General features: G+C 55.6%; 1 protein-coding gene across 1 annotated transcript; it reads left to right on the top strand.

Moving 5' to 3' along the window:
* On the top strand, nt 6,629-15,745 carry NES (nestin). Its single transcript, XM_018046299.1, has 4 exons — nt 6,629-7,545; nt 8,598-8,722; nt 10,501-10,574; nt 10,810-15,745. Exons 1-4 carry the CDS (start codon nt 6,763-6,765, stop codon nt 15,204-15,206), a joined length of 5,379 nt encoding a protein of 1,792 aa, XP_017901788.1. The 5' UTR covers nt 6,629-6,762; the 3' UTR covers nt 15,207-15,745.

The raw sequence follows: 18,619 nt of genomic DNA, 5'->3' as shown, positions 1-18,619 counted from the left end.
CTGTGTCAACTTACATTCCCACCAACAGTGTAAGAGGGTTCCCTTTCCTCCACACTTGCTCCAGCATTTATTGTCTGTAGATGTTTTGATGATGCCCCTTCCATCCGGTATGAGGTACCACCTTACCCTTGTCACAGATTAGGTGAACATGGGTGTGTGGGTTTATCCCTGGGCTTTCCATCATGTTCCACTGATCTCTATTTCTATTTTTGTGCCAGGACCACACGAGAGATAAGGCTCTTTGTGCAATGCTTTTCCCATCCTGCTTGCAGTCCCTCGGTCCCTCCCCCAGCATGGAGGATGGGGAGGCCATCTGGAATTAGCGAAACGAGAAGGGTGCAGAGCCATGCCAGCCCCATCACCCCTCCAGCTGGGAAAGGAGAAAATGAAGAGAGAAGAAACATTTCTGTCTCCTGGCTCCAGCTCCAGCTCTAAGCCTCCCTCATGTGATGGGGAAGAGCAGGATGGAAAGGCAGGGTCCAGCCAGGACCCAAGGCTCTCAGGCCAAAGTCAGACTTCCCCCGAGGGGCCCTGGGCTAGCTCTCTGCTCTGCCGATCACTTCCTCAGCACCAGCTGTCTTTCTCTCTCTAGTTCTCCAGATCTCTTGGTACAGAGCTTCCCAAAGTTGTCATCTCTCTTACCATCTGGTCTCCATCCCGCTCACTTCCTTCTTCCCATCTCTTGTTGCCAAAAGACTTATGACTCCTTGCTGATGTTACGCCTGTCACACATGTCCAGCAGGACCCATCTAGTCCTGGAAGAGAGAAGGGGGATAGGGAGATAAAAAGGAGGGGCCAAGTTAGGAGCGAGGCAAGAGTGACTTCTCGGGACTTCTCTGGCAGTCCAGCGGTTGATACTCCACGCGTACAATGCAGCGGGTAGAGATTCCATCTCTGGGTGGGAACTAAGATCCCGCATGCTGCAGGGCCAAAAAAAGAAAAAAATGGGTGACTTCCCAACCCTGCCTTAGCCTCTGCATTAAAAACAAAGAAGTGGGAGGCAGGGGAGTTAACAGAATGAGCAGCTTTAGATCTTTCTGACCACTGCCGGAAATGACACTGTTGTGTCTGCCTCTCTTGTCCCTTAAGGACACTTTGGCAGGCCCCCTTCTGAGACCTCCTTATCCAGTGCTACAGCCAGACTCCCTCAGATTCCCTTGGCAGTGGTGATTCCCACAGCTTGCTGCCCGTTGGAGAGCTTCTTGCAGAGTCCTCTTGGCACATAGAACCTCACCTGTCCCTCTTGGTGGTCCCCTCTATTCTTAGCCACCTCTCTTCAGCGTCTGTGTCTTTTACTCAGCAAGGCCCAGGGAGCAGATGAACCAGGCCCCTGCCCTAGAAGACAGCTCCCCAGAAGTGGGACCCCAGTGTGCCTCTAGTGGGATGCCCAGTCCTGAGGAGTCATCCCCTTGAAAGGCCTCACTGACTTGCCTGGGTGGGTGTCACCTTTCCCCTCTGAGCAGAAGAGGGGAACCCACACCTGCTCTCCAGGGCTGGCCCCCTGCACTCCCGTCCTGCTGCATACAGCCTCTTTGCCCTCTGTCTCTCTCTCTCCTGGAGACTGGGACAAGGGTATGCCCTTCCATATGGGTCTGCCAACTTTCGTTAGGATATGTATGGCGCACAGAGCCTGTTATGTTTTAGTTTGAGAACGCACCTTCAATCCTGAGACATGAGTAGATTCAGAATGTCTTCATCGGGGACTTCCCTGGTGGTCCAGTGGCTAAGACTCTGAGCTCCCAATGAAGGGGGGCCCAGGTTCAATCCCTGGTCAGGGAACTGGATTCCACATGCTGAAACTAAAAGATCCTACATGCTTCTACGAAGACTGAAGATCCTGCGTGCCCCAACTAAGACCTAATAAAAAAAAGAGAAAATCTTCGTCAAACCGTATTCCAAGCTGGCTTACTAACTGCTCATCTTCCTCTGGGATCAATTCCAACCTGCCAAATTCCCTCTTAAAATACTGTGTCCAGAACAATATTCCAGAAGCGGGGGGCAAAAGGAGTGTCGCCACTCCTGATCTGGATGCCTTACATCTGTTAATCACTTGTATCCTTTTTACTTTTTTAGGTAGCTTCATCATGGCCCTCGGTTCACGATGAGGTTGCAGTCTGCCAAAATCCCCAGGTTTTCTTTACGAGATAGACTTTACTCTTTCCTTATGCTTTTGATTTTTTTGAAATCTAAATCAGATTTTACATTTATCCTAATTAAAATCCACCTGGTTCATTGTTTCTCCTATTCTGTCAAAGCCTAACTCCCATTTTCTGAATAATATGTAGACTAATATGTAGATTTAACCAATACAGTTTCTGTGATTTCATCCGTCTTTATTAAAAGTTTGTGATCTTCAGGACCAAGGACAGAACCCTGAGGGCCCAGGGAGCCCTCGGCTTTGTCATAGACGTCTCTGGGAATGGCTACTGAACTGCGTGTTTTGTTTGTTTGTTTGCTTGTTTAAATTTATTTATTTTAAATTATTATTTTTTAAAATATCTATTTATTTATTTGGCTGTGCCAGGTCTTAGTTGAGGCATGTGGGATCTAGTTCCATGACCAGGGATTGAACCCGGGACCCCTGCATTGGCATTTTGGAGTCTTAGCCACTGAACCACCACAGAAGTTCCTTGAATTACTTTTTATTGGAGTATAGTTGCTTCGCAATATTGTGTTAGTTTCTGCTGTACAGCAAAGTGAACCAGCTATACATGTTTCAGATACACATACCCCTCTTTTTGGGACTTCCTTCTCATTTAGGGCACCGCAGAGCACTGTATAGGGTTCCCTGCGCTATACAGCAGGCTCTTGGTAGTCATCTAGTTTGATGACTACATAGTAGATAGCACTGTATGTACGTCCATCCCAATCTGCCAATTCATCCCCGCCTCCTTTTCCCGCTTTGGTATCCATAAATCTGCTCTCTGTAGCTGTGTCTCTATCTCTGCTTTGCAGATAAGTTCATCTGTATCATTTCTCTAGATTACACATATAAGTGATATTAAACAATATTTATTTTTCTCTTTCTGACTTCCTTCACTCAGTATGACAGTCTCTAGATCCTTCCATGTGTCTGCAAATGGCATAACTTCATTCCTTGTTATGGCTGAGTAACAGTCCATTGTATATAGGTACCACATCCAGGTCTCCTGCATTGCAGGCAGATTCTTTACCATCTGGGGGCTTACTGGGGAAGCCCTCAACATTCCACTGTTGTACCGCATCCTCTTCATCCATTCCTCTGCTGATAGCCATATAAGTGAGGTGAAGCCGCTCAGTCGTGTCCGACTCTTTGCGACCCCATGGACTGGAGCCTACCAGGCTCCTCCGTCTGTGGGATTTTCCAGGCAAGAGTACTGGAGTGGGTTGCCATTTCCTTCCTTCTCTGGATAGACATATAGGTTGCTTCCAAATCCTGGCTATTGTAAACAGTGCTGCAGTGAACACTGGGGCTCATGTCTATTTTTTAAATTTTTATTGTTTATTTTTGGGTGGGCTGGGTCTTCACTGCTGCGTGTGGACTTTCTCTTGCTCCAGGGAGCAGGGCCTCCTCCTTCTTGCAGTGCACGGGCTTCTCACTGTAGCGGTTTCTCTTGTTGAGGAGCATGGGCTCTAGAGTGTGCTCTCAGTATCTGCGGCTTATTTGCTCTGTGGTCTGTGGAATCTTCCCCAAGCAGGGATGGGATCCATGTCCTCTGCATTGGGGGGTGGACCACCAGGGAAGTCCCCTCCATGTGTCTTTTCGGATTATGGTTTTCTCCAGGTATAGGCCCAGGAGTGGGATTGCTGACTCATGTGGGAATTCTGTTTTCAGGTTTTTGAGGAACCTCCATACTGTTCTCCATAATGGTGGTACCAATTTACATTTCCACCAACAGTATAGGAGGGTTCCCCTTTCTTCATACTCTCTCCAGCACTTATTTGTTCTGTAGATTTTTTGGTGATGCCCATTCTGACCGCTGTGAGGTGATGCCTCATGGTAGTTTTGATTGGCATTTCTCTAATAATTAGTGATGTTGAGCATCTTGTCACGTGTGTTTTGGGCCATGTGGATGTCTTCTTTGGAGAAATATCTATTCACATCTTCCACCCATCGTTTCATCGGGTCATTTGTTTTTGATATTGAACTGCATGAGCTGTTTGCATATTTTTGAGATTAATCCCTTGTCAGTTGCTTCACTTGCAAATATTTTCTCCAATTCGGAGGGTTTTCTTTTCATCTTCTTTATGGTTTGCTCTGCAAAAGCTTTTAAGTTTAATTAGGTCCCATTTGTTCGACTAATGAACTTTGTATCCACTCACTGTAGAATCAGGTAACCTATGTGTCCTGGGCCCAGGGACATAAAAAGAGCAAGCAAAGGCCTCACAAAAATCGCAGGAAGAGTGCAACCCCGCCCCTCCGCCCCAGGGAAGGAGAAGACACCCGGCCTGCCTTGCACCCACTGTCTCCTGGCCCATGGAGGGCCTCATTTTCCTCAGCTTCTCATCACATCAAGCAGTAGTTTTCTGTTTAGAACTGGCTGGGTCTTGGTGTCAGCTCCACCAGCTGTGGTTGTGGGACCCACCTTCTCCTGCCTCAGGAAAATCAACATCCCTCCCTCTCTTCTCCAGCATTTCAGATCATCTCTGCTTCCCAAGAGTCCCCAGACTCACAAGGGTGGCTCATGGAAAAGGTTTGCTCTAGCTTGATGGCTTTCATAGCGATAGTCCTCAAAAAGGCTTTTTGTACAAAGACTTCCCTGTACCTGATCTTGTTTGATCCTCAGAACAAACACCTGGATATGGATAAGTATTAACCTCCTTTTTAAAACAGGTGAATTGAGGGTCAGTTGGAGAACCTATGTGATTTGCCTAAGGTCAGTCAGCTAGAAAGTGTAAAAGTCAGACCCAGGGCTCTCTGCATGAGACACAGTGCCAAACGTCTCGCCTCTGGGTGACAGTGAGGGGCCCAGGAGAGAAAGTCTCCACCCCCTGCCACTCCCATGTCTCCAGGGGACCCCCTCATGGATCCCAGGGATCTCAAGTATCATCTCTCTCTGAATAGCCGGGAAGTGAAAAGGGAAGGAGAGACTCCAAGTCAGCATTCCTGGGCCCAACCCTCGGGAGGCCTCAGCCCAAACAGAATGGCAGGATTTGTGAGGTAATGTGGGGGTGGAGATGCCTCAGCCTCCCACACCATGCCCACTGGCCTCTGCCTTCCAGTGGACCAGTGAATTCAAACTCCACTTGGCCTAGTGGGATAGTCTCCAGGTCACTGATCCTGCTGTGCTCCCTTCTCAGAAACCTTCCCCATTCTCCGTGCTCCCCTGGGTCTCCGTGGACTCCTAGATGCTAAGTATTATGATAGCCTTATTGGTTACCCCCACCACCATTGTTGCCCTCCCATTACCAAATCATGAGCTCCTCCAGGGGTGGAACAGACTGCTGACACAGAGTAGGTTTCGAGCTAAATTGGATGCACATGAGCAGAAATTCCTTCCCCCTTCAAGGAATCTCATTATTCTCCGCTCTCCCCCTCTGACGCTGCTTCCCCTTTACAAGCCCCAAATCCCACCTCCTTCACTACCCAGTTCAAGGACCTCCCCTCCTCCAGAAGGCCTTCCCAGCTACTCCCGCCCTCAGAGAGCTCTTTGTCTCCTGAACTGTGAAGCTCTCAAAGGGATGCTTTGCGGATTCAGTCAGATAACGTAAATAAAATGTTAGAACATGATTTGGCACATTCCAAAGGCTGGATAAATTTGGACGCCTTGTGACTAAGAGATGCCTCTTTCTGCTTCCTCTTCTTGGCACAGTCTCAGAGCCACCAGGGGGCGCCCTCTGCACAAAAAAGCCCTTTCACCGAGGACCGGCCCGAGTGTCCTTCCTCCCCTCTGCCCCGCCACTCCCGACCCCACCCCACCCCCCGCGAGAACTGAGAGTGAGAGGTGGGGTTTCATTACCTAAAAGCTGGGTATATGAACTTCAGGTTATATGAAAGACGAGTAGAAAGGATGAGGTGAATAATGGAAAGAACACCCTTTTGCCTGCCCTTGTTTCCTGATGGAGACTGAGGACACAGGGTGTGCGTGCATACGCGGTGTCTTCCAATGCCGCATACTCGATGTTTTCCAGGCAATGTGTTTTCTGACCTCTGTCTTCAATGCAGCCTTCTCCCAGTATTTCAGGAGGGTGAGTCTTTGCTATTTAGGAAAAACATGGCCACATCTATCCTTTCAGCCGTCCCATGAGAGTTCCATCAGCACTCCCATTTTATGGATCAAGAAACTGAGTCCGAGAATTCAATGACTGACACTTTTCTTGGATGCCCTGAGTAACAGACTCGCACCCCCTCGCAAGCTTGAATCCCCTGGCACCCCTTCCACAGGCTCAGTTCTGTGTATAACCTCCTTTTATCTGGGGTGATGACCTTGCCTCACTGCCTCCTTCGCCTGAAAGCCACCGCCATCGGATCGGATTTTCCCGGCTCGGCTTTTCCTTTGGTTCTGCTCTGCAGTACCCCGGGGCGGCAGGGACAGAGGCTGCCGCCGTCGCTCTGAACCCTAAGGGGTTAAGGCCTGGGTCCCGCCCCTTTTCCCGCCAGGCTGGCGGGAGTATGAATAGCCTCGCTCCCACTCCCGACTCCCAGTCGCTCCGGTTGCTCCTTGCCCCGCCCCATCATTGTCCCCATCCGCGTCTTTTCCCTTACGTCCCCAAAGCTTTGAGAGCTGCTGGCTTCTCCTGGTGCTCAGAGTCTCTCCACCTTCGGTGGGTCAGACGAGCAGGATGGAGGGCTGCCTGGGGGAGGAATCTTTTCAGATGTGGGAGCTCAACCGGCGCCTGGAGGCCTACCTGGCCCGGGTCAAGGCGCTAGAGGAGCAGAATGAGCTGCTCAGCGCGGAGCTCGGGGGTCTCCGGGCACAGGCCGGGGATGCCTCCTGGAGGGCTCGTGCCGACGACGAGCTGGCGGCCCTACGGGCCCTCGTCGACCAGCGCTGGCGGGAGAAGCACGCGGCCGAGATGGCGCGCGACAACCTGGCAGAAGAGGTGGAGGGCGTGGCGAGTAGGTGCCAGCAGCTGCGGCTGGTCCGGGAGCGGACCGCGGAGGAGGTGGCCCGCAGCCGGCGTGCGGTCGAGGCCGAGAAATGCGCCCAGGCCTGGCTGAGCACCCAGGCTGCGGAGCTGGAGCGCGAGCTGGAGGCTCTGCGCGCGGCGCACGAGGAGGAGCGCGCCGGCCTGAACGCGCAGGCTGCCTGCGCCCCCCGCGGCCCCGCTCCGCCCCGGGGTCCCCCCGCGCCGGCCCCCGAGGTGGAGGAGCTGGCTCAGCGGCTGGGCGAGGCGTGGCGTGGGGCAGTGCGCGGCTACCAGGAACGCGTGGCGCACATGGAGACGTCGCTGGGCCAGGCCCGCGAGCGGCTGGGCCACGCGATGCAGGGCGCCCGCGAGGGTCGCCTGGAGCTGCAGCAACTCCAGGCAGAGCGCAGCGGCCTTCAGGAGCGCAGGGCCGCGCTGGAGCAGAGGCTGGAGGGTCGCTGGCAGGAGCGGCTGCGGACCACTGAGCAGTTCCAGGTGAGGAAGTCGGGGGCGGGGACTGGGCAAGACAAGGCTTCAAGAAGTCCTTTTGGGGTTCAGAGACCTGGGAAGGAGAGTGGGCAGTGGGGGTGGCTGTAGATTTAGGGGCCACTTCTTAGAAAACCATGCCTGGTACCACCAGCCTGGACTCTTCCAACTCTAGTGCAGGGTTGGAGGTTCAGAGTCCTCTCAAAGTACACCTCGAAGGGCCGAGCCCAAGACGTTGCAGCAGTCTCCTCCCTGTCTGGATGGCACCCTCCCACCCTGATGGCCTCTGGGCCCCTCCCTAGGCTCTGCTATCACTCAGAAGATGCTCAGGACTTGGCCTCTCAGTCTCCAAGTTCTCAACAGCCCTCCTCCCCTTGGCAGGAGAGGGTGAGGGGCCCTGGATGGGGGGCCACCAGCCCCTTCTCCCTTGTGAGGGCTCTTCAGCTCCTGAGTACATTCCAGAGGCCTGGGACAGCTGCTCCCCCTCACACTGCGCAGATGTGACCAGCAGCTGAGAAAACAGCCTCCTGCCTGGCCGAGACAGAGGTCTCACTATCCCCCACTCCCCCTTCAGAGGAGAAAGATTCCAGAACCTGAGAACGTGTGGGAAGTGGAGGGGGCGGGGCCGAGTGTTCCGAGCGGGAGACAGTGGCTGGGACGCGGGCTGTTTGGCTTCCAGTCCTGCAGGCTCCAGGCCTGTTGATTAATCGTTTTTCCTTCTGCTTCCACTTTCCCCCCTTCTCCTCCTCTCTGTTACCCAACTCCTCTCCTCCCTCACCTCCCCCTTCCTGTGGGAGTTGAATTCTGAGCCGCATGTGCTACCATTTAATCAGCATCCTCAGAGGAGGAGCCAGGCCGTGGGATAGGATTGAGAGGGGCCCTTCGCAGAGGCTCCAGAAGGGGGTTCTCTGGGCAGGGAGTGGGGTAGGGGAGGCAGGAATCTGCTCTGCGGAGAAGTTAATCAGGAAGCGAAGCTGCTGCTGCAGCAGCCAAGGGGGATGGAGGTGCGTGAGGGGGAAGGAGCCCTCCCCTTCACTGACTACCTCTGGCTTGCTCTGCAGCTGGCCGTGGAGGCCCTGGAGCAGGAGAAACAAGGCCTCCAGAGCCAAATCGCCCAGGTCCTGGAAGGTCGGCAGCAGCTGGCACACCTCAAGATGTCCCTCAGCCTGGAGGTGGCCACATACAGGTAGAGCCTGACCCTGACCCATGCGGACACACAGATACACAAGTCCATGTGGGGGCAGACTCCTCGCCTGAAGGGGCCCAGAGCCACGGGTGAGGTGGGGGCTCTGCCACCACTCGGTCCTGTGACCCTAGGCTAGGCTGATCCCTTCCACCTAAGCCCATCTGCTCTCCTATGGGTTCAAGACTGGAGAAGTATCCTGTGCCGAGGACACCCTCCAAAGAGCGGTGGTATAGCTGAGTGGGACAGCCTCGAAGGAGAAGGCTGGACACCTACAGGTCATCTGCAGCCAGAACATTACCCTCAGGGGGCTGAAAAGCACAGTCCCTGTGTGTGCACTCACACCAAGAGGGTGATGTCCTTGAGCAGCCTCAGGAAGGAGGAACCGCAGGTGTGGGCTGGTGGCACCGACTTGCCACCTGACCTGGGCCTCAGTCTCCTGGTCTGGAGGGTGGGAGATGGGCTAGGTGACGACCAAAGTCCCTTCCATCCTGAATGTCCGGGGGCCTGACTCCTCTCAAGCCTTGGTGCCCTTGGCCTTGGCCTTGCCCAGCCCTTCTACTGACCATACCCTTTTGGCTCAGGAAAGGTTGAGACCAAGGAAGTGCTTCTTCTCTGGCTTTGTGGCTTTGGACAATCCCACAGTCTCACCTGGAAAACTGACCTTGTTAGCCAAGGCCCCACTGATGGAGCCTGAGGAAGGAAGGGGCTTTGCCATGGTGAAGGCAAGCCCACAGGGTGGGGCCAGGGCTGGACAGCCTATGAGGACAGTGCCCCCAGAATCCACAGACGAACAAAAGCAGGGGCCCTGGAAAAAGCTCAGGAGGGGAGGGGAGGCAGGGCCCAGAGAAGGAAAGTCAGTGAGGCTCCAAGGATGAGAAGGGAGGGGCTCCACCTCCACAGAGATCAGAGAGCAGCGCGGTGCTGCAGCAGGAAGAACCGAGAAAACGCTAACCAGACTCAGAGATGATGAAGAAGAGCACAGAGGCAGTAGATGATCAGCATAACTTGTCGAATTGATTGGCCCTCCTTCCCTGCAATTGGCCCCCTCCTTCTCAGTCCCCATGGGACACTAAGGCAGGGGCATGGACACAAAGACCTTCATTGCCCTGAAAGGCTTGGGATCCAGAGTACTTAGAGATCCCCAGATAAGAGCCTTGACCCCTAGTCAAACCACTGAGGGGAAAGGTCTGGGCAGGCTTAACCTGGGTTTTGAGGCATGAAAAGGATTTGGAGAGAGGGAGCTGAATTCTTTTGTTTTTGTCTGTAACCAGCTCTGGGGGCCCTGGGGGAGGAGGAGGAGGAGGAGGAGGAGGGAGCCTATCCCATGGGAACGGCCTGAGAATTCCCACTGCCCCAGGGAAGCCCCCTCCTCAGACCCTCCAGATGGCAGTGTGGACAAAGGCAGCAATTAGCATGAGAATCGGCCCCCCACCCGGAGGATGAGGTCATAGGCCTGGGATGGGGAGGGGACTAGTCTAAGCGACGTGTGGGGGTGTGTGTACACTGTGTCGACTGTGTGGGAACCGCTTGTGTGTCTGTGAGTCCAGCTGTGTGTTCAAATAAGTGTGTGACTCTGTGTGAGCAAGTGTGTGCTATCTGTGGGTGTGACCATGTGATTTCATGTGCAGAGCCAAGTACAACCCCATTGTGGCTTTTGTGTGATAGTGGTGAAAGTGAGGAGGAGGCCTGCCAGGCGGGGGCTGTGACGTTCCGCTGGCTGGCTGGCCTGCTGGCCTGTGGGCAGAGGGCTGACCCAGCTTTTCTTCCCTCATCTCCAGGACCCTCCTAGAAGCAGAGAACTCGCGGCTGCAGACCCCTGGAAGCGGCTCCAAGACTTCGCTCAGCTTTCTGGGTAAGAGGAGGGGCCAGGTTTCCCCCAGAACTTTACCTTTGCTTCCTCTTCGTACCCCAGAGCGATTCATTTTCTGAGATGAGAAGCAGGAAAGCCTAACTCTTGACTCCGTGGCCCCTAACATCAACGAGCATGCTCTTAGTCCAGCCCAGAAAAGGCAGGAGCGGGATTAGGGTACTCCTCCCCGTCCCAGCTGATGTGTCCTGACGCCATTTTCCCTCCTCTGCCTTTCCAGACCCTAAGCTGGAGCTACATTTCCCTGGGACCCCAGAGGGCCGGCGTCCGGGACCTCTGCTTTCTGTCCTGAGCCCTACTCCCCTCTCCTCACCTTTGCCTGGTACCCTGGAAACACCTGTGCCAACCTTTCTGAAGAGCCAGGAATTCCTTCAGGCCCGCACCCCGACCTCAGCCAGCACCCCCATCCCACCCACCCCTCAGGCTCCCTGCCCTGCTGTAGATGCCGAGATCAGAGCCCAGGATGCCCCTGTGTCCCTGCCCCAACCACGTGTTGGGAGGCAACAGGTGCCAGAAGTCATGTGGGCTGAAGCCAAGGTGGCCGTCCCTGCCAGCATCCTGCCGGGACCAGAGGAGCCTGGGGGCCAGCAACAAGAGCCCAGTCCAAGCCTGTCCCCTGAAGATCGTGCCTCCCTGGCTCCAGCCCTCAGCCCTGACCACTCCAGTCTAGAGACCAAAGGTGGAGAAGCCAGTGGGTCTAGAGAGTCCAGCAGATCCCAGGAGGAAGATGAAGGCCAACTCTGGGGGCTGGCAGAGAAAGAAACAGTGGTAGAGGTCAAAGCAGTGAGCAGCTTGGAGCAGGAAACTTGGCAAGAAGAGGCGGGTCTGGACAGGAAAGAAATCCAAGATGCCCAGGGCCCTTTGGAAAAAGAAGCTGTGAACTCTCTGGAAGAAGAGATTCAAAAGCCATCGATTCCACTGGGAAAACAGAGCCATGAGACTGTAAGAGCTCTAGAGAAGGAGAGTCTGGAATCTCTGAGGTCTTTGGAAGAAGAGAACTTAGAAACACTAAAAATACTAGAAAAGGAGAATCAAGAATTGTTGAAGTCTTTAGAAGCAAAGGAGACGGAGGTAGTGAGATCTTTAGAAAAAGAGACTCTAGAACTACTTAAGCCTATAGGAAAAGAGGATCCACAGACATTGCCATCTCTAGAAAAGGAGAATCAAGAAATAATGAGGTCTCTTGAAGTTAATGGAGAGACATTTTTATATCCAGGAAAGGAAAATCAAGAATTAGTGAGGTCTTTAGAAGAGGAGAACATTGAGTCATTGAGAACTCTAGAAAAGGAGAGTCAAGAGCCACTGAGATGTCAAGAAGTAGAGAACCAGGAAACACTGAGACTCCTAGCCAAAGAGAATCAAGAGCCATTGGGGTCTCTAGAAGAAGAAGACCAGGAGACATCAAGACCTCTAGGGAAAGAGAATCACGAATCCCTGAGGGCTCCAGAAGATGAGAATCATGAGGCTTTGAGACCTCTAGAAAGAGAAAACCCAGAGTCACTGAGCTGTTTGGAAGAAGACCAGGAGGCAATGAGACCTCCAGAAAAAGAAAACCAGGAGCTGCTGAGGTCTCTAGAAAAAGAAAACCAGGAGCCGCTGAGGTCTCTAGAAGAAGACCAGGAGGAAATAAGAGCTCTAGAAGAAGACCAGGAGACAGTGACACCTCTAGAAAAAGAAAAACAGGAATCACTAAGGTCTCTAGAAGACCAGGAGGCAATGAGACCTCTAGAAGAAGAAAGCCAGGAGCCGCTGAGGTCTCTAGAAAAAGAAAAAGAGGAGGCAATGAGGTCTCTAGAAAACCAGAATGCAGTGAGACCTCTAGAAGAAGAAAACCAAGAGCCACTGAGGTCTCTAGAAAAAGTAAAAGAGGAGGCAATGAGACCTCCAGAAGAAGAAAACCAGGAATCACTGAGATCTCTAGAAGACCAGGAGGCAATGAGATCTCTAGAAGAAGAAAACCAGGAGCAGCTGAGGTCTCCAGAAAAAGAAAAACAGGAGGCAATGAGACCTCCAGAAGAAGAAAACCAGGAGCAGCTGAGGTCTCTAGAAAAAGAAAAACAGGAGGCAATGAGATCTCTAGAAGACCAGGAGGCAGTGAGATCTCTAGAAGAAGAAGGCCAGATGACATTGAGCCCTCTAGAAGAAGTGAAACCAGAGACACTAAAGTCTCTTGGAAAAGATCAGGAGATAGTTCGACCTCTTGAAAAAGAGAATCAAGAGTTATTACGGTCCCTAAATGAAGAGAGTATAGAGGCAGTGAGGTCTTTAGAAACGGAGGCTCCAGAACTACTAAAGCCTACAGAAGATGAAAACCTGGAAATACTGAAACCTCTAGAAAAGGAAAAGGAAAGTCAAGAGCCACTGGGGTCTGTGGAAGGGAACCACGAGACACTGAGACCCCCAGGGAAGGAGAATCAAGAGTCCCTGGGCTCTCTGGCAGAGTGGAACACAGAGAATTTGCAGTCTCTAGAGGAGGCTGACAAGGGAAGTCTAAGGCACTTGGAAGAGGAAGAGATCGTGGAGAAGGAAGAGAGTCAGGCGTCACTGAGGCCCCTGGAGGAGCAGGGGCAGGAGCTGCCACTCTCTGCACAGCAGCAGACGTGGGGAGATGCAATGCAGCGGGACCAAGAACTGGATCAGGACCAGCCCCTGGGGAGGGCTGGAGTGGACAGTGGGGATGGGGCAGAGCTGGAACTGGAAGAACGGGATAGCTTCCCTGCGGAGGGGGAGGTGGTGGAGCAGGGGCAGCTGCAGCTGACAGCCACAGGTGAGGCCTGGGGCCTGGGTGAGGGGCAGCCAGGCAGCCCTGAGCCCAAAGAGCAGAGGCTCCCAGCTGAGGGCACCGGAGGGGCAGGAGGCGCTGGGGGCCTCCAGGACCCCGAGGAGCAGCCAGAGCAGGTGGGGGCCTTGGGCCTCCCGGCTGCCCAGGGAATGTCAGAGGTGATGGAGCCCGAGTTGGAAGATGAGGGTGTGGCCCCGGGGGGTGGCCAAGCCTCCCCAGAGGTCACCTTGGAGTTAGAGAGGGCCATGGGCAGGTCTGCGGGAGTGGAACGGGGACTCCAGCAGGAGGCAGTAAGGCTGGAGGACCCAGGTAGCCTGGCCAGAGAGGAGGCAACGGAGCCACCCCTGGGGGAGGGAGGTGTGGAGGCAAAGAAGGTACAGGGCTTGGAAGGGCCCAGAAAGGAGCTGGAGGAGGCAGGCACTCTGGAGTCTGAGGTCTCCACACTGCCGGGCAAGAGCAGAGACCCACTGGAGACTCCTAGGGACTGGGAGGAGTCAGAATCTGGGGCCCCTGGGAAAATAGAAGAGCCAGTCTCAGCTGAGACCTTGTGCCACGAGGGAAGTGATACCCCCCAGCCCAGGCCCCTGGGGTCAGAGGGAGCCGAGGAGGATGCCAAATCGCTGCTGGGGCCCCCCAGTCTGAGGCCCACTGAGTCCTGCTCAACCAGCCTAATCCCTGAAGATGCCCCTGGGCCCCAGCCCCTGGCTGAGGGGAACCAAGAGGCCAGCTGGGGGCTGGAGGGTAGGGCTGAGGTTCTGGGAAAGGCAGAGGGTGAGCAGGAGGATCTGGGCTCTGGGGGGATCCCTGAGGGCCTCCAGGAGGAAGGGGAGGAGAGCAGAGAAGAGAGCGAGGCGGATGAGCTAGGGGAGACCCTTCCTGACTCCACTCCCCTAGGCCTCTACCTCAGGTCCCCCGCTTCGCCCAAGTGGGACCTGCCTGGAGAGCAGAGGCCCTCCCCTCAAGGGGAGCCCGGAAAGGAAGGCTGGGGTCCTGCGGTCCCAGCCTCCAAGGGCCTTGGGGCCCAGCCCTCAGAGGAGGAAGAAGAGGAGGGAGCTGAGGAGGAACGTGGCCGTGACTCTGAGCTGTCGGAAGAGTTTGAGGACCTGGGGACTGAGGCTTCTCTCCTTCCCGGGGTCTCCGGGGAGGGGGAAGGGGAAGAACCCCTGAGCCAAGTGCCCCAGCTGCTCCTGGAGCCTGCAGCCTGGGATCCTGATGGAGAATCTGACGGATTTGCAGATGAAGAGAGCGGGGAGGAGGGAGAGGAAGAAGAGGGGAGGGAGCCAGGGCCAGGGCGCTGGGGGCCAGCGCCCTCTGTGGGCAGCCCCCCCACCCCGAGCGGCCCTCAGGGAGGACCCCTCCTGGGGTCTGAGACTGTGGGTGTCAGTGTGCCCCCCTGGGACAATGTCCCAGGGGGCGCAGCACCCGACCCCCCCATGACTGCCCTGGAGACCGAGTCCCAGAACAGCACTGAGGCCTCGGGCTCAGAGGAGGAGTCTGATGCTGCTCCCCTGGAGCCGGAGGACCAGGCCCCTGGCCCTCTGGGGACCCTCAGTGGGGTGGAGGACACCCTTGATGGTGGTGGCCCAGGCCCCAGCCTGAAGGAAGAGCTGGAGCGCGTGAATGGGGGCGTGGTGAACGGGCTGGAGCAGTCCGAGGGGGGAGGCCAGGGGAAACCGGGGGCGGCTGGGGGGGACCGAGGGAGCCCCTCAGAGGAGGAGGGGGCTTCCCTGAAGGCCCCTTGGGCAGGGGCTCCTCTTCACCTGGGCCAAGGCCAGTTCCTGAAGTTCAGTCAGAGAGGAGGTGATGGAGACTCCTGGTCCTCAGGGGAGGACTAGAGAGAGCTCTCCCGCACGGAGGCATTGGGCGGAGGGGCGTGCCCGACCCCCTCCCTGCTCGGGGCAGCACCCTTAACCTGCACTCTCTTGACCTGTGGTTTCTATCCCAGAGGCCCGGCTGGCCAAGGGGAAACGGGTGTGGCAAAGGGGCCCGGTCCAAGCGTGGAGACTCCGGGAATAGATGCCAGCCCCCTGGCCTCTGCATAGCAGGGACAGCCTGCCTGCACTGTCCCGTGGGGCTGAAGCCAACTGAATCTGTAGGACTAGTCCCTCCTTCCCACTGCAGCTCCTTTCCTCCCATCCCATTAGCTGGGAAAGGCCAGGGCTCAGCGGCCCCTCCAAAGGGAGGGGCTGTGGTGGTGCGTGTGCCAGGGCTTGCCAGCTCTGCCCTTCCTCCCTGCACCCTCATGAGATGGTTGGCCGGTGGCTAATGAGGGTGAGGGGGTGCTCCTGGGTTCTGACCCCCCCCATAGACCTGCCATGTTATGGCCCCGTCTGCCTCATCCCTGCCTGAATAAAGTAATGCCTCCGCCTACAAAGTCTGGACTCTTCCTTCCTCAATTCAGGGGGGCCTCAGGGTTGACACAGGCAGAAGAGCCGGGGTAGAGGGGAGCAGGAGATGCTGGTGTTGGGGAGGGGCTGCCTGCTGGGGAGAGAAGATTCTGGAAGGCCTCACGGTGGAGACAAGCCAGGCAGATGAAGGCTGCAGGCAGGAGTGCTGGGGACCCGGGGAAGGCTGGGGGTGCTGCTTGGTCGGGGACTGGGGGTGCCAACCCAGGTGACCTTGGCGCCTGCAGAAGCCAGGCTTGTCATCATCTCTGTCCACAGCGCTGATTACAGGGATTAGGGCTTGGGGCCACCCCCACCCTCGCATGTCCTCCCTGCCAGCCCCTCAGTGCCGCCAGCATAATAAGCCCCCTTGCCCCCAAACCCAAACAATTGTCTGGTCTTGGTGTCTGCTCAGACTGGCCGGGTCAGAGCCGGGTGAGGGAAGAAGGAGGTCTGTTCTGCCTCAGTCTGGCTGTGTGGCCTCAGGTCAGTGCTCAACTTCTCTGAACCTCAGATTCTGCCACACAATGACAGACATGGGCCTCCCAGGGCAGAGAGAGCAGGGAGCAGGCTAGGGGAAGCCAGTGGGTTACAGGTTAGATCTTCAGTAGGACCTCCTTGCAAGCGGAAGCAGGAGACAGGGAAGACAAGAAAATGGGGGTGAGGGGGGATAAACTGAAGCTGTCGGGTGAAATGAAAGAGCAATGATGGGGTACGCTGATGCCTGGGGTCAGACTGGGGGTCCACCCAGCCACAGCATCTTCCCAAGAACACCCCCCATTTCCCAGGAGTTCTCTGGGTCCCTGTATAGGGCCAGGAGGGACCAGGGGTGCCTGGATTAGGCTGGGCTTGACGGCCTTGTAGTCAGGATACCCAAATAGAAGCCACTCCCCATCTGAGCTCTGGAGGGAAGAGCAGGCCAGCGACACCTCTAAATACTCTGGGTGGGGGTGGGGCAGGAGCTGCCAGATGAATGTTCCCCGTTGCAGAGACAATCCCAAGGCCAGAGGCGGCCTGCCTTTCTTTTCTCGGGCCTCAGGCTGAGGCCAAGGGAAGATGAGAAGATGAAATCTCAACCCCTCTGACTTCAGCTCGTCCTCCCGACAAGGAGGAGGTGGACAGGAGGCCCCCGACAGGACCCCACTGTCTGCTTCTCTCCCTACACCTTCTCCGCCGTCTGGGAGTCTCTGTGTTGGTTATCTAGGCTTCCATTTCACACACACCCTGGCCCTTGGGGTCTAGGATGCTGGCGGCCCTCCTGGCCTCCACTCTCCTTCCTGTGCCCATTGCTAACAAGGCCATGTCTGATCTCACCAGGCTGCCAGGCTGGGGGCCAGCACACTGGCATCCGGGCAAATAAGGCCCCCTCCCTGCTCCTCTGATGGGACAGACGAGCCCTGTACTTGGTCTCCCCAGGCCCTCGGGCACCCCCACTTAGGCAAAGGGCCAAGGACAGAGGGTGAGTCCTTCCCTGTGTCTGGGCCATCCTGCCACCCACCCAACACACACACACCAGGGCCCCTGGTCCCCTGCATAACTACCCAAACTATAGCCATTTCTGCTGACCGTCTCTAACAAGAGGAGGAATGTCAGACAGAAGTGAGGGCTCTCTAAAGGAGGTATGCCATGGCAGTGGAATTCTGTGCAGCTGGAGAAACGACGGTTGGGCAGAAACAGGGCCTGTCAGCTGCTAACGGGGCATGTACTATGCTCCACGGACCACGCAAGCAGTGGGAGTCCAGGGTTCCTGGCCCTGGGAGCTCTGCCTTCTAACTGAACAGGGGCTTCTGAGTGGAAATCATATTCGGAAATGGAGACAGGCAGGAGACTGCGGGAGCACACAGCAGGCGCCCACCTGATCTGAGCCGGGGGAGGCTGGGAGGAGGTGGTCAGGGAAGGCTACTCTAGGAGCCTAAAAGAGGAGCTGGAGCTGGCCAGTGTAAGGAGGAGGAGGCACGAGGAAAGGGAGGGAAAGGATTCTAGCCAGAGGGAACAGCATGTGCAAAATCCTGGGGCAGGAAGACAAGTTTGGGCATTTGAGGGACAGAACGAAGGCTTGTGTGACCAGAAGGTGGAGAGTGAGGGGTAAAAAAGTTCACAATAAGGCTAAAGAGGAGCTGGGGGCCAGGGGTCTAAGGCCTCCCTAGGCAGCCAGGAAATATGGCTTTCATCCTAAGGGCAATGGGTCTCCTCTGAAGCAGTGAGATGACAAGACCAGGTTTGCGTATTAAATAGAACTTTCCAGCTGCAGAGTGAGAGTGGATTGGGGTAGGCAGAACGGCTTCAGGGTCTTGCTGTGGTCCAGGCAGGGGATGAAGGTAGCAGTGGGGCTGGAGAGCAAGCTCGGAAGGGAAGCAGAGTCTCAGGACTTGGTGATCCATTGTGGGAGACGGAAGGGTAGAGGCTCAGATGGCAAAGAATCTGCTCGTGATACAGGAGACCCAGGTTCAATCCCTGGGTCAGGAAGATCCCCTGAAGAAGGAAATGGCAACCCAGTCCAGTATTCTTGCCTGGAGAATTCCGTGGACAGGGGACCCTGTTGGGCTACAGTCCAAGGGGTCACAAAGAGTCGGACACGACTGAGTGAGTAACACTTCACTTTACTTCTGGCCTAGAGGTCACCCAGGACAGAGCCCCCAGGAACTCTAGCTGGGGGGAGACACTTGGGCAGGAGCCTGAGAAGGAGGACCAGGGGACTGTGGTCCCTCGGAGACGGTGTTGTCTCGAAAGCCCCGGGACAGCGTGGCCTTGGTCTGACATGGTGCCTGGGGGCCCGAGGGTGCTCAGTAAACACAGACTGAATAAATAAGTGAATGAATGAATGACTGTGATGAGGTCAGACAACAGGAAGCACTCGGGAGGGT

This window comes from Capra hircus, chromosome 3, assembly GCF_001704415.2.
Source record: "Capra hircus breed San Clemente chromosome 3, ASM170441v1, whole genome shotgun sequence".
NCBI lineage: Eukaryota > Metazoa > Chordata > Mammalia > Artiodactyla > Bovidae > Capra > Capra hircus.
Note: the sequence above shows the minus strand (reverse complement) of the source record. Positions and strands in the feature narration are given on the sequence as shown.

Excerpts from the sequence above, each read along its gene's own strand:
- NES (XM_018046299.1), top strand. The coding sequence starts at position 6,763 with ATGGAGGGCTGCCTGGGGGAGGAATCTTTTCAGATGTGGGAGCTCAAC. Across the intron at positions 7,546-8,597 it reads GGACCACTGAGCAGTTCCAG|CTGGCCGTGGAGGCCCTGGA; the intron begins GTGAGGAAGTCG and ends CTTGCTCTGCAG. Across the intron at positions 10,575-10,809 it reads GACTTCGCTCAGCTTTCTGG|ACCCTAAGCTGGAGCTACAT; the intron begins GTAAGAGGAGGG and ends CTGCCTTTCCAG.